The 13840-nt window shown below is 40.7% G+C and overlaps 1 protein-coding gene across 25 annotated transcripts in view; it reads left to right on the plus strand.

The window, feature by feature from the left end:
* Nucleotides 1-13840, plus strand: part of WNK1 (WNK lysine deficient protein kinase 1) — a 136259-nt gene that overhangs the window by 107576 nt on the left and 14843 nt on the right. For 10 of the 25 annotated variants that reach the window (XM_060306534.1, XM_060306540.1, XM_060306539.1 and 7 more), the window contains 13 exons: nt 147-296; nt 1628-2068; nt 2802-3080; nt 3768-3865; nt 3974-4136; nt 4542-4658; nt 4984-5157; nt 5360-5414; nt 5549-5671; nt 6186-7615; nt 8751-8834; nt 10454-10537; nt 11090-11150. In XM_060306534.1, coding sequence (XP_060162517.1) covers nt 147-296; nt 1628-2068; nt 2802-3080; nt 3768-3865; nt 3974-4136; nt 4542-4658; nt 4984-5157; nt 5360-5414; nt 5549-5671; nt 6186-7615; nt 8751-8834; nt 10454-10537; nt 11090-11150 — 3259 coding nt within the window. The remainder of the gene's footprint in view (nt 1-146; nt 297-1627; nt 2069-2801; nt 3081-3767; nt 3866-3973; nt 4137-4541; nt 4659-4983; nt 5158-5359; nt 5415-5548; nt 5672-6185; nt 7616-8750; nt 8835-10453; nt 10538-11089; nt 11151-13840) is intronic. The other 15 variants (XM_060306535.1, XM_060306542.1, XM_030834761.2 and 12 more) reach the window with 8 other exon arrangements.

The raw sequence follows: 13840 nt of genomic DNA on the forward strand, positions 1-13840 counted from the left end.
AAAAAGGGGAATTGGTGAATTTGGGTTTGTGCATGTCTTGATTACTAAAATTGCCATCTTTTACAGACACTGATAGGCAAACATACTTCCTTAGAAACATGCTGTTAATGACTTGAAATAAAACTGAGTGATGGTTTTCTTCTCAGCAGCAAGGAGTGCAGCAGACAACCCCCTCTCAGCAGACAGCGCAGTATTCACTTCCCCAGATGTCAGCCTCCAGCGAGGCCATGACTGCACAGCCCACAAGTCAGCCTCAACCTCCACAGTCCTTTTCGCATGTGTCAGCAGGAAAACAGGTGAACGCTTAACTTCTAGAAAGGAGTGCCACATGACTTCTACCTTCCCTAATGGTGAAAATTGGTTATTTTCACTGCAGAAATGAAGTGAAAATTGCTTCTTTTGTGTATATGCATTGGTTAATATAAATGTGTATATACAGCAGCAATAATCCAAAAATGTTTAACTTTTAGGTTTATCAGCCTAAAATCAGTTTGACAGGTATAGAACTGATAAAGGTGCTGTAGTAATTGAACCTATGACATTTTCTAGCATTGTCAGTTGTACCTATCATTCTAGGTTTGCAGTTAATGCTGTGTTTTCACGTAGATTTATGCATTGTTTCCTTCCTTCATTGCCTTCTGAAGTCATAAAAAACCCTTATATGGAATGATTTTTTTTTCTAAGTTATCCTTCTAGTCACTTGAAAAGTAACTCTGGGGACTTCCCTGGTGGTCCAGTGGCTAAGACTCCGTGCTCCCAATGCAGGGGGCCCAGGTTCGATCCCTGGTCAGGGAACTAGATCCCGCATGCTGCAACTAAAGATCCTGTGTGTTGCAACTAAGACCCGGCACAGCCAAATAAATAATAAATAAATATTAAAAAAAAAAAAAAGAAAGAAAAGTAACCCTGTAGAAGATAAGCTCTTCTGAATGACCTTTTTTCAGCTTTAACATCGGGGCAGCTTGTGCTTGTATTGTTTTTGTCATATTTCATCACATCTGAGATACTGTCAATTGTAAAATGCACCATTATTTTATGTAACACTGAGAACTGACATACCATTAATTGTAAGATATATCTTAATGTCATAAACATTAAAATGACCAGGTGGTGGAAAGGGATGATTGCATCGTACAATCAGTGAAATATAGTAATTAGACCTACTTTTACAGGCCTGTGTTAGACTTAAGAATTGTGGAAGCACTATGGATGAGCTCTAACTCCACTGGGAAGGAAGTCCTTTGAATTTCAGTCATCACTGTAGTATCAGTTGTAGATTTAGTGACAGCAAACATACCAGTGGATTATGGTATGTGAAACATATCTCAGCCAGGCTGTAAAGAAAACAACCTTTCATATGGAAGGGTTCTCTTTGTTGTTGAACGATGAAGCATGAGCAAAATTTCCTGCCACAAAAGATTTGAAACAGCAGCCAGTCTGTCAGCCTCCCTGTCTCCTGTTGTCCTCTCCCTGCTCTTATGTGGCACATTAACTTACACTAATGTATGCAAGGGTTTGGTGTTTGTTTTAATTTTCTTTCTTTTTGGCTAATACATAAGTCTTGCTTTTGGCAGCCTTGCTTTTTTTTTTTAAAGTCTGTCTGTTTTGTTTTTCTTTACCTTCCCAGCTTCCAGTTTCCCAGCCAGTACCAACTATCCAAGGCGAACCTCAGATCCCAGTTGCGACACAGCCCTCAGTCGTTCCAGTCCATTCTGGTGCTCACTTCCTCCCTGTGGGACAGCCACTCCCGCCTTCCTCACTCCCCCAGTACTCTGTTTCTCAGATCCCCTCAGCTCCTCAGCCAGCTTTCTCCCCGCTTCCTGTCACCATGGCAGCTGGCATTAATCAGCCTCTGCTTACCTTGGCTTCCTCTGCTCCAGCAGCTGCAGTCCCAGGGGGACCCGCTGTGGTCCCTAGTCAGCTTCCCACCCTCCTGCAGCCTGTGACTCAGCTGCCAAGTCAGGCTCACCCGCAGCTCCTGCAGCCAGCAGTTCAGTCCATGGGGATAGCCGCTAACCTCGGGCAGACTGCTGAGGCTCCACTCCCCTCTGGAGATGTTCTCTACCAGGTACCGTGTTGGCTGGTGAGAAGGAGGGCACCAGAGGGTTTGGTTCTAATGATAGAACATCAAGGACTTAAAAACCTAATAACTGAATATCAGAATAACTAACAATAACAAAAGTTGCTGATCTCAACCAGAGATGCTAAAATAGTAAATTCTGAGAAAGGACAGGGCGATGATGTCTGATGACTCATTTCCATTTTTCCCAAGACATCTCTTGGGAGAAAAATGGTTCTCTCAATATTCAGTGTAAGCTGATTGAAAGCTAGATATGGCTAATAATAGAATATATCAGGCTTTTTTTTATGGGAAGAGTAAATATGGGTAGCCGACATGGTATCAGTAAAAAGTTTCAGGGTTTAGATTTAGAATATTAGCAAGTCATTATATGACTGGAATGACTGATACCTTGAAGAGTTTTTGCATTCTCCTGTTTGATTGGGTAGAAAGTAGGTATTTTCTAGAAGGAATTATGTCTATTCCTCCTATTTAAATAGTCTCCAGGAGGGAAAAAAATAGCAACTTAGAAGTATAGTTGTGTACAGTCCTGTCCCCTAAATTGAAATCAGTTAACCATTTCATTTCAAGAATCTTCTTTAAATTATTAGAAAAAGATCAGGCTACTTTTCTTCACTATGTTCCCTTTTTTTTTTTCTTTTTTTTTTTCTTGCTTGTCTTGCTGTTTTACTCATTTGATGACCCAACCTGCACTAATTCCCCTTCCTCGTTTCTGTCACAGGGCTTCCCACCTCGACTGCCACCACAGTACCCAGGAGACTCAAATCTTGCTCCCTCTTCCAGCGTGGCTTCTGTGTGCATTCCTTCTACAGTCCTGTCCCCTCCCATGCCGGCAGAAGCACTGGCTGCACCAGGTTACTTTCCTACAGTGGTGCAGCCTTATGTGGAATCAAGCCTTTTGGTTCCTGTGGGCAGTATAGGAGGACAGGTTCAAGTGTCCCAGCCAGCAGTGAGTTTAGCACAAGCCCCCACTACATCCTCCCAGCAAGCAGCTCTGGAGGTAAATGGAATTCCTGCATGTTTATGTCTAAACTATATGTATAATGGGATAAAAATGACAAAGGAGAAATACAGTTTCCCCTGGTTTAGAATGCACTTGGAAACTATTGCGAACTAACTTCTGAATGACTTCTTCTTGCAGCCGAGTGAAATGCCAGTGTGGGGCCTTGTTGCCACTGGCTGTTCTGTTGGGAAGTGAGTGTGCCTTGGAGGAGATAACGCTGCTAGCACTTCACTTCTTTAGCTAGCCCTTCAGCCATTGTTCTTATCCTTTCACAAACTCCTGCCATTGGCAAGTCACCAGAATACCTTACCCTGCTGTGCTCCCGGTGATCATTTTTGCCCCTCTTGGAGAAAGCTCTGAGCTGTCTTTGCACTTTGCTCTGCCTGCCCTGTTGCACATTCTGGTGAGATGCTGGCTGCACGGCAGGTTGTAGTTTCTCACTAACTAGCAGCTGTTTTGGCTGATGACACACTGTGCAGTCTGTACCAGAGACTAGCTTTAGAAATTTCCTTTGCAATTTTAAGATGACTGTCTGCAGATGCTGAATATTAAGAATTATTAGTAAATGTAGTGCTTCTAGGACTTAGGGGAGGGATAAGGAAAGGAAGAGTAGCGTATTGGGGATGGTCGACAATAAATAAAGTATATTACTGCCAAGGTGTGAATTATCCTTTCTGTTTACAGAGCACTCAGGGCGTCTCTCAGGTGGCTCCTCCAGAGCCAGTTCCAGTGGCTCAGCCACAACCTACCCAGCCTGCTACGTTGGTCTCTTCTGTAGACAGGTATGTGACAGTACAGTTCTCCTTTCTTGACTGGTAGATAGGATGGTAGGAAACTTTAAAATGTCTCGCCTTTAAATCTCATCGTAAACTGAACTTTTTTTTCCGAAGTGCACATTCAGATGTTGCTTCAGGTATGAGTGATGGCAATGAGAATGTCCCATCATCCAGTGGAAGGCATGAAGGGAGAACTACCAAACGGCATTATCGCAAATCTGTAAGAAGTCGCTCTCGTCATGAAAAGACTTCACGCCCAAAATTGAGAATTTTGAATGTAAGTATTGCTGACTTCTGGGTTTCATATAGTTAGTTCATACCATTTAAATATTTCTAAGGCTTGGGTGTATTGATGAAAGTTTAGGATCTTGTATCACCCAAATGATACTGTTAAATTCCATATTTCTAAAAAAAAAAAATACAGAGAGTTTTTATTTGTAAAACAAAGATCTTACATTCTTACCAGACCCTTCAGTGGAAGATGTGTAAGTAGCTGAAAGGCTGATATTTTCTTAAGGTTTTCTTGCTCCTAGTTTAAGAGGCAAAGTAGCAGTGCTTCAAGGAATAGTGGTAACATTCGGCTTAAGTTCAAGTGATAACCTATGTTACTTTGTCACATTCAGTAACAGATCTGAGCATGGTTCTTCTGAGATATGAAGTACCTTTTCTTTTTTCTTTTCAGGTTTCAAATAAAGGAGACCGGGTAGTAGAATGTCAGTTAGAGACTCACAATCGGAAAATGGTTACATTCAAATTTGATTTAGATGGTGACAACCCTGAGGAGATAGCAACAATTATGGTATGTCTGTTTTTGGAGTTCCGAATTTTTCCTTCATACTTTATCTTCATATCCACTGCCCTAGGCAAATATGCAATATTTTGTAAACTATTTTGACAGTTAAATATTTATTTCAGTGTGACTATAACTAGCACACCAAACCTGTGATTTAGAGGTGCTTTTGTGTAGGGCATGTCTAACTAGGTATTGAAGAACTAACTTACATATTAACTAAATAATAATACAGGTGGTGTGCAGATAGGACAGAAGTCATGGAAGTGGTGATTGAATGACCTAAAGCTTGGGGAACACTGCTAATTAAGCTGATGTCACATTTCTTTGACAGGTGAACAATGACTTTATTCTGGCAATGGAGAGAGAGGCATTTGTGGAACAAGTGCGGGATATTATTGAGAAAGCTGATGAAATGCTCAGTGAGGACGTCAGTGTGGAGCCAGAGGGTGACCAGGGATTGGAGAGTCTCCAGGGAAAGGATGACTATGGCTTTGCAGGCTCTCAAGTAGGTTCACCGTTCCTGTAGTGAAGCTTCGTTTATGTTAAATATTTGCTAAATTTGCCTTGCACGATGTCCAGCGGTACCACATTACACCTGTAACTGAGATTATCAACATTTATGTTCTTTTTGCATGTGGCGATTTGCTTAGTGCCTGCTCATTAAGATTGAGTGAGAGAATGAATTTAATCACTTTTGTTTGTTGTAGAAATTGGAAGAGTTCAAACAACCAATTCCTGCATCTTCCATGCCACAGCAAATAGGTGATTTTTTCTTTCCATTGTTTGTTCTTACCTTTGACCTAAGAAGTTATGTGCTAATAATGGAATCTTGAAGCTTTGTGTGAGTGACAATGTATATAATAATAATGCAATTAAATGGTTTGTTTCTTTTTAAGCAGGCCTTCCTACCAGTTCTTTAACTCAAGTTGTTCATTCTGCCGGAAGACGGTTTATAGTAAGTCCTGTGCCAGAAAGTCGATTACGAGAATCAAAAATTTTCAGTGAAGTATCAGATACAGGTAAGGAATTGCTTCTACCACATACATATATAAATCCTGTGTCTCTCCTTTATTGGAAGCTTGGTCATCAAGCAGTAGTTCAAATGATGACATAGACAATAAAGAATAGTAGAAAATTGAGACTGACCAACAGATAAACATTTGGAGACAGGGAAATAGGTGATGAATAGAGAGGATTTGAGCAAAAGGGCACAGAAGGGTGGCCATACTAGTTACAGCCCGTGTGACTGATACTGTGTAGATTCAGCACTGTGTGTTTGTATCTCCATTTAGCGCTGCTGTATATCGTTTGAGGTTACTCCGTGTTTTTTCAGAAATAGATATTCATACAAGATCATTTCTTTTGCTGGAACTGCTATATCACTTAGCCGTTTTAGAGCCTATCATGTCCTTGGGGGAGGTTTTTTACCTTGTTGGTATGTGGCATTGTTGGGAATCCCAAAAGTAGATTGTTCAGTCTTTTGAACCCCCTTTTTAAAAAGAACTGATTCTGAGTTTTTATTTTCCTTTGCAGTTGCTGCTTCTACATCTGCTGGTGCTGGAATGAGCTTGTCTCACTCTGCTTCATCCCTTAGTCTACAGCAGGCCTTTTCTGAACTTAGACATACGCAAATGGCAGAAGGGCCGAGCACAGCACCTGCCAACTTCCGTCCGACGGGGCCAGCGTTCCCAGCAGTGCCCCCTTCCGTGATCAGCCCTGCTGGAGCTCCAGCCACAGCGGCAGCCGTACCCTCAGCGTCAGCCCCTGCCACGGGCTGCCCTCTTAGTGACGCTTCCGCATCAGCCGTTCAGTCTGAGGTTGCAGTGCCCACTGAAAAGGGGATTGCTGGAGTTGCCACCTGCACAGGTGTAATACCCTCCAGTGGTCTCCCTGTACCACCTGCATCTGAATCCCCGATACTTTCCAGTGTGGTGTCAAGCATCACAGTGCCTGCAGTCATCTCAGTATCAGCGACATCCCAGTCAGTTCAGGCTCCCACACCTGGGAGCGTTGTTTCCGGTACAGGCACATTCCCCTCTGTACCAGTCTCAGTGACGGCAGCCTCTGCAGTGAGCAGTGCTGCTGCCCCAGGCGCTAAGCCTTCACCTGTATCGTCGCAGCAGGTGGCAGGCAGCATGGCTGGGACAGCCACGCTAACATCCGTGTCGGCAACCGCTCCAGTCCCGAGTCTAGCTGCACAGCCGTCCCTTCCACCCAGCAGCAGCACCTCTGCTCTTACTCGAGCTGAGACTGTAGTGGTTAGTGCGCACGCACTGGATAAGATATCTCATAGCAGCATGACCGGATTGGCTTTGTCCCTCCCCGCGTCATCTTCCTCTCCCTCCTCCCTGGGGGCAGGGGTATCTAGTGCTGTTTCTCAGCCTGGTGTGGCTCATCCTTTGGTCATCCCATCAGCTGTGGCTTCTACTCCTGCCCTTTCCCAGGCAGGACCTACTTCCACACCTTTACTACCCCAAGCTAGTATCCCACCTTTGGTACAACCTGTTGCCAATGTGCCTGCTGTACAGCAGACACTAATTCATAGTCAACCTCAACCAGCTTTGCTTCCCAACCAGCCCCATACTCACTGTCCTGAAATAGATGCTGATACTCAACCCAAAGCTCCTGGGATTGATGACATAAAGACTTTAGAGGAAAAACTGCGGTCTCTCTTTAGTGAGCACAGCTCATCTGGAGCTCAGCATGCTTCTGTCTCGCTGGACACGTCACTCGTCATGGAGACCACTGTCACACCAGGCCTCCCAACCACTGCCGTTGCACCAAGCAAACTCATGACTTCCACTACGAGTACTTGCTTACCACCAACCAGTTTGCCCTTAGGAACAACTGGTTCGTCAGTTATACCAGCGGTCACTCCTGGGCAAGTTTCCACCCCAGTCAGCGCTGTACCAGGAGTGAAACCTGGAACTGCTGCACCAAAGCCACCTTTAACTAAGCCTCCAGTAAGCTTCTTGTTTTGAAATAGTTTGAAAAATAAGATCACTCTTCTCCCCCTCCCCCAAAAGTACACTTTTAACAATACAGCCTTGCAGTATAGTTATAAAGATGCCTAGCTTGTGGTAGGTACTCAGTATTTATTAAATAAATTGATTGAAGGTGATTTTAGGATGTATGTACGTGAACATGAGGTTTTTTTTTTTTATGAAATATGGCAGGATTGGGGGTTAATTATGTTGTAAGATTTTCTAAGAGTGTATATAACAGTTAGGTAAAATACAAGCATTATTTCTGAATTGGTACAGACGGAAGAAATCCGTTTCCCAAAAGGGAGCTGAGTGTTTCTGCTGGCGACTGTACATAGTAACAGCAGTTCACAGTTTTTGTTTCCATGAGAATGAAGCAAATTTTCTGCCTTGCTCAGATTCCATAGATGTACAATTTGAGTTTATAAAAAGTTGGAAGTTGGTGATGACTTCGATGTGGTGGAGGAGAAATTAATCTAATGCTAGGGATAAAATAACTAGAAAGTGTTTTTTGGTTCTGCTATGGTGGCTTCCTCTCATTCTGCCATATTCAGTCTCTCATCTGCAAATAACAAGGCTGTGTTTCTCCTACTGTATTGTATGCTTTGCCCATCTTTCTGCATTGCCATTGATGTGAGATTCTTTTTACAGCAGAGTAATATAGAGGCTTCACTCAGACAAAATACAGATTACTTGATAGTATTAGATTTCTGATGCCTTTTGTTATCAGACCTGCCCCATGGTTATTTCTGAACTGTTTTGGTTTCCCAGGAAAGCCTGATAATACTGTACCAAATAAGAGGCTCAGGAGTATCTGGACTGTGCCTCTTGTGTCTAAACAGCCTTTGTTCTCTCTGCTTTCACTAGGGGATCGCCTTCTACTAAACTTTTCTGTTCGTTTTATTGGTATGTCATAGTAACCCCTGTAATAGTATCATGATTATAATGTCCTTTATTTAAGGTAGATACCAGAGTGTAACCCAGGTGAGAAGCTTGCCTTAACTAGATACATTTTATTCTTATGCTTCTGCATTTGAATTAGTTGGTTTGCTCTCCAGTATGCAGTCTTTACTCTTAGTGTCTCATGGACTTGAATTTCCCTTCGTGTCTGTAGGTGTTGCCAGTGGGTACTGAACTTCCAGCTGGTACTCCACCCAGCGAGCAGCTGCCACCTTTTCCAGGACCTTCACTAACGCAGGTGCCCCAAGACTTGGCAGATTTCTTTTTGTGCCTCTGCTTTCTTTCACAAGCTCATTTAAATTCTCCATTGCACGATCTTGCCTTCTGGCTCCTTCCTATTTGATTTTGACTTAGTAAAAACTTTCTTTTAAAACACCATAGCTGATGATACAGGCCCTACTTAAAGTAAGAAGCAAATCATCTAAAAATCATTTGATATTAATATTTTTTCATATCTTACGAAAAAAGAAGATAGCAAATGTGACAGTTTGCCAAAAGAAATATAATTCCTCTGTCATTCATACCTTTGTAGAGCAGTGAAAGATTAGACCATTGTGGAAGTAAAAAATTATATGTCATCAAAATTAACTGTGAAAGTTCCTGAGGAAAGGCTACCACCCTGATAACTGGTAACACCCTTTTGCTCCGAGTTCAGTACAACCTGTTTTTTCTTGAATGTTTGACATTTTTTTTCAGTGACCACCTAATGAAGTAATTGGGTGTAAGGGTCATGTTTATAAAAAACAGGTATTATATCTTAAAGTACAAAAACCACACAGCTCAGCTAACGTGAGACTGGTCCGAGAAGAACTGAGACTGGTGACGTGAATGTGAGATTCCCATCTCACACTCAGTTCTGCTCACTACGGGTCAGAATTGCCTGCACTATTTAAATTATTATTTCCCTTTCCCACCCTACCCCCGACCCTACACATTAGTTGAATTCCCATAAATAAAGTACTTGGTATGATCCCATTGTAACTATGAAAAAACTTCTGACATGGGGCAGGCTAGTAAACATTGAAAATAAGTTAGGAATTTATTTTAGAATAAGATATAAGAAAAACATGGTAAATTGCTAACTTGAAGTCTGAATTTATCCTACTTCTTTAATCCCAGATGTACAGTAAAACGTAATTTAAGGAACTTGCCATAATAAAGTAATAACTCCAATAGAGAACCCATTCCATCGGCAGCTGAATTTTGAAAAAAAAATGCATTGTGAAAGTCTTGAACCTATTTTCTCATTAAAAACACGTATTCCAGTTCCTAAGAGGGCCCAAAATGTGATGAGAAACTGCAAATTAGATATGTAGTGGGTGAGGATAAGTGGATGCTGCTGCATATGGAGGGAGAAGCACAGATGAAGGCTGGAGAGGCAGAGGTAGATAGAAGCCAAGATAGTGACAGAGTATGGTGATGCCATCTTTTATTCATAAGGACAGGCTCTCAGAAAGATGTGCCCAACTGAAAAAGAAAATAGGGAACAATACAGTTAATCTACCAATCAATCTTGATACATTTTTCAGAATATATTTTTAAGGAGAGGACAAATAGTTAACTTTTCTATCTCTAAGTAACATCAAACATAGAAGGTAAGAAAGAAGACTTCAAAACTGTAAAAACATAAATGTAACTGAATTTTTCTGTGGCTTGAGAACTTGACAGTAAAATTTTGAGAGCTTGGTAATTCATTCAAGCAGTTACAACTAAGTTGAACTTAGGATATTTTTGAGTTTAATGTTGAGTGAGCAGACGCGTGTTATGTTGTGTGGCCCCGAAGCAGGAAGCAGTGTGTCCTGTGTAAGCTGGCTCTGGCTGTGCCCGAGGCTGTGCTCACTGTGTTGTGTCCTTCAGCCCCAGCAGCCCCTGGGAGATCTGGATGCTCAGCTGAGAAGAACGCTCAGTCCAGAGACCGTTGTGCTGACGTCTGCAGTTGGTGTGAGTTCTGATAAAATCTCCCCACAACCCTAATATATTATATTTCTGGAATATAAGCTGTAACCTAGACCATTATTAATACCTTTAACACCTAATCAGAGTCTTTGCTTGTTCCAGTCGACAGAAATGAGACGATGAATGAAAGAGTAACACTGACCCAGTAGTGTAACTATGGAAAAAATTTGATTTGGGAGACACTTTTCTTGTCTTACCTGTGGTTACAATCATACCACCGATCAGTTCTATGGACTTTGTGTTTATGCTTTGGAGGAGGCTATACTTTAAGTTCGAAGTCTTAACTTCTTCCTTTTAGGCTTGTGACACAATAATGTTCTGATTAAAACTACTTTTTCTATGAATATCCAAGTTATACTTTTGAGCATTCCATGAGAAAAATTAAAAAAGCAGTTTGGAGAGGTTAAGACTCAAAATTTCTTTTAAAAATCTATAAAATGCCTGTCTTTCTTTACCTCAGACTTATTTTTAGGTTATAAAGTCACTCTTTTTAAGTCACTGATGCTAAAGATGTTGTGTATCTGTGTGTGTTTGCAGCCCGTGTCCGTGGTGGCTCCAACAGCAGTTGTGGAAGCAGGAGCCCAGCTTCAGAAGGATGGTGAGAAGCATCCTTCTTCCTCTGTATTCCCACTTCCAGACCTTCCTGTAATTGATGGTAGAGGTTACTATGTCAAAGACACATTCTCGAGAGTTCGTAGGTGTACTTGAGACCGTGTTGAACAACATTTTTATGTATTTCATGATTGAGGAGCATTGATACTAATATTGAGAGCATGTAGTATCAGCAAAGTTGTGAATTTTTTACTTTTTTTTTTGAGGGGTAGCATGCCAGGGAGTAATGATAGTTTCTTAGCATAAGACCCTTTGTTATTATTAGCTCAGCCAAATCCTTGGTAAGAGATACAAGGAAATTCAAGCATATTTATAAAAGTTCATTCATTGGCCACCTCTTGGCTTTTGAGATGTATAGAAGTATAGATAAGTTTGAACAGCATGGATGGTAGAAATACAGATGCAAGATTTCACATCATCAGTTTAAACATTATTATTTTTTTTTTGGCTGTGTTGTGTCTTCATTGCTGTGTGTGGGCTTTCTAGTTGCGGTGAGCGGGGGCTACTCTTCGTTGTGGTGCGCGGGCTTCTCATTGCGGTGGCTTCTCTTGTTGCAGAGCATGGGCTCTAGGCGTGCGGGCTTCAGTAGTTGTGGCACACAGGCTCAGTAGTTGTGGCTCATGGGCTGTAGAGCACAGGCTTCAGTAGTTATGGCGCATGGGCTTGGTTGCTCCGCGGCATGTGGGATCTTCACAGACCAGGGCGCGAACCCGTGTCCCCTGCATTGGCAGGCGGATTCTTAACCACTGTGCCACCAGGGAAGCCCCCAAACATTTTAATCTATTTCTGGAGTCGCTAGAATTGGTTTGTCCATAAATATCTCTTTTTTAAAAAAGGCACATTTCCAACTTAATTTTGTAAAAATTGTCCATACCAACAACTTAAATGTTTTCTTAGAACTTTTATCACCCTGTGCTTAGTCATAAGTTCATTATCAACTACTAGCGCTGTAAAGTTTTGTTGTAAATCTCTTTTCACCATCAGTCCCACAGAACCTGGGAAATGTAACACTTATTTTTTGTTGCCTTTTCCTTCAGAATCATTTATAATCAAAAGTGAAATAATTGAGATATGCTTAATGTAATTTTATATAGCACGTGCTTAATAATATTTTTCCCTTTTTATTATATCCATTCTCCTCAACACCACCTGACATAAATGTAATTCCCTGAGCAACTATTAATAAGATTACCTGAATGTTCTTCTTCCTGTCTTCCTTAAGTGCTAAATTTCACTTAAAACCTTTCTAAAGTAAATTATTTTCAAGGCAGTCACAATCTGAATTGGCTCTCATTTTAAAAGAAGTGACTTGAAAGTCAGTGGAACAGATTAGAAAGTCTAGAAATGGACAAACTAAAATGTAATGTAGAAAATGAAAAAGGTGACCTTTCAAATCAGGGAGAAAAGGGGATATTTCAGTAAATGGTTTGGGACAACTGGACAGCCATTTGGAAAAAAGTAAAGATAGATCACTAGCCTAGGCCAAAGTAAATTCAAAATGGAACAAAGATGGAAAATGAGCTCATAAAATAGGACTGTACAAAAACAAAAGGAATCTTTTTTTTTTTTCCAATTGTCTAGAGCAGGGTTGACAAACTTGTTCTGTAAAAGGCCAGGAAGGGAATATTTTAGGTTTTGCTGGTCATACAGTCTCTGTCATAGCTACTCAAGTATCCAACATATTGTAGCCTAAAAGGAGTAATAGATGATAAATAAAGGAAGGAGTTTAACTGTGTTCCAATAAAATTTATTTATAAAAACAAGCAGTGGGCTAAATTAGGTCCACAGATCATAGCTTGCTGCTCCCTGATATAGAGAAAGATGTTATTATTACATTTAATCCCCAACCCAGAAGCATTAATAGATTTTAAATTTCTGCATGGGGAGAAAAAGTACTGTTATGTCCAAAGATAAATGGAAAACTGGGAAATGTGTGTGTTGTATATTCGTATCACAAAAAGGACTAGTTTTGTTAATATAAAGAATTTCTGTAAATTTGGCATGGACCAAGAAATAATCAAAAGATACAGAAAAAAAGAAACTTAGACATGAAGATACTTAACTTCCTTCATGAAACAGAAATGCAGAATAAAACTACAAGTGATTGTATTTCTCACCTGTCCTTGGTAAATTCAGAAGTTTAAAAGCCACTGGTGACTTGGTACAGCCTTTTTGGAGATCAGTTTATGTCTGTCAGTGTTTTAAATGACAGCGATTCAGTATTGGGTTGGCCAAAAAGTTTGTTTGGGTTCCTAAATGAACTTTTTGGCCAACCCAATACTTCTATTTTTAGGTATTTATTTCACAGATCTATAAGAATATACATATTAGAGCACTTTTATAGTAACAAGAAGTTCAGAATAAGTTAAATTTCCATCAGTAGAAGCCTGGATAAAATATGGTACATTTTTTAATTTTTCATATGTATATACGTACACTACAACACTATGCAGCCATTAAAAAGAATGAGACTGATATGGAAAGATCTCTTAAGTTACATCATTAAATGAAAATATCAAAATCAATATTCTACTAGTTGTATAAAATAAAGAAAATGCTGATATATATTAATTATCTCTAGAAAGAAACTCAGACAAGTGATTGTCCCTAAAGAGGAGGACCTCGGTGGCTTTAAAGTGGCTCAAAACTACTTACCAGTGATTCTGCCGCTTACAC

This window comes from Globicephala melas, chromosome 10 (genome assembly GCF_963455315.2).
Source record: "Globicephala melas chromosome 10, mGloMel1.2, whole genome shotgun sequence".
NCBI classification, from domain to species: domain Eukaryota; kingdom Metazoa; phylum Chordata; class Mammalia; order Artiodactyla; family Delphinidae; genus Globicephala; species Globicephala melas.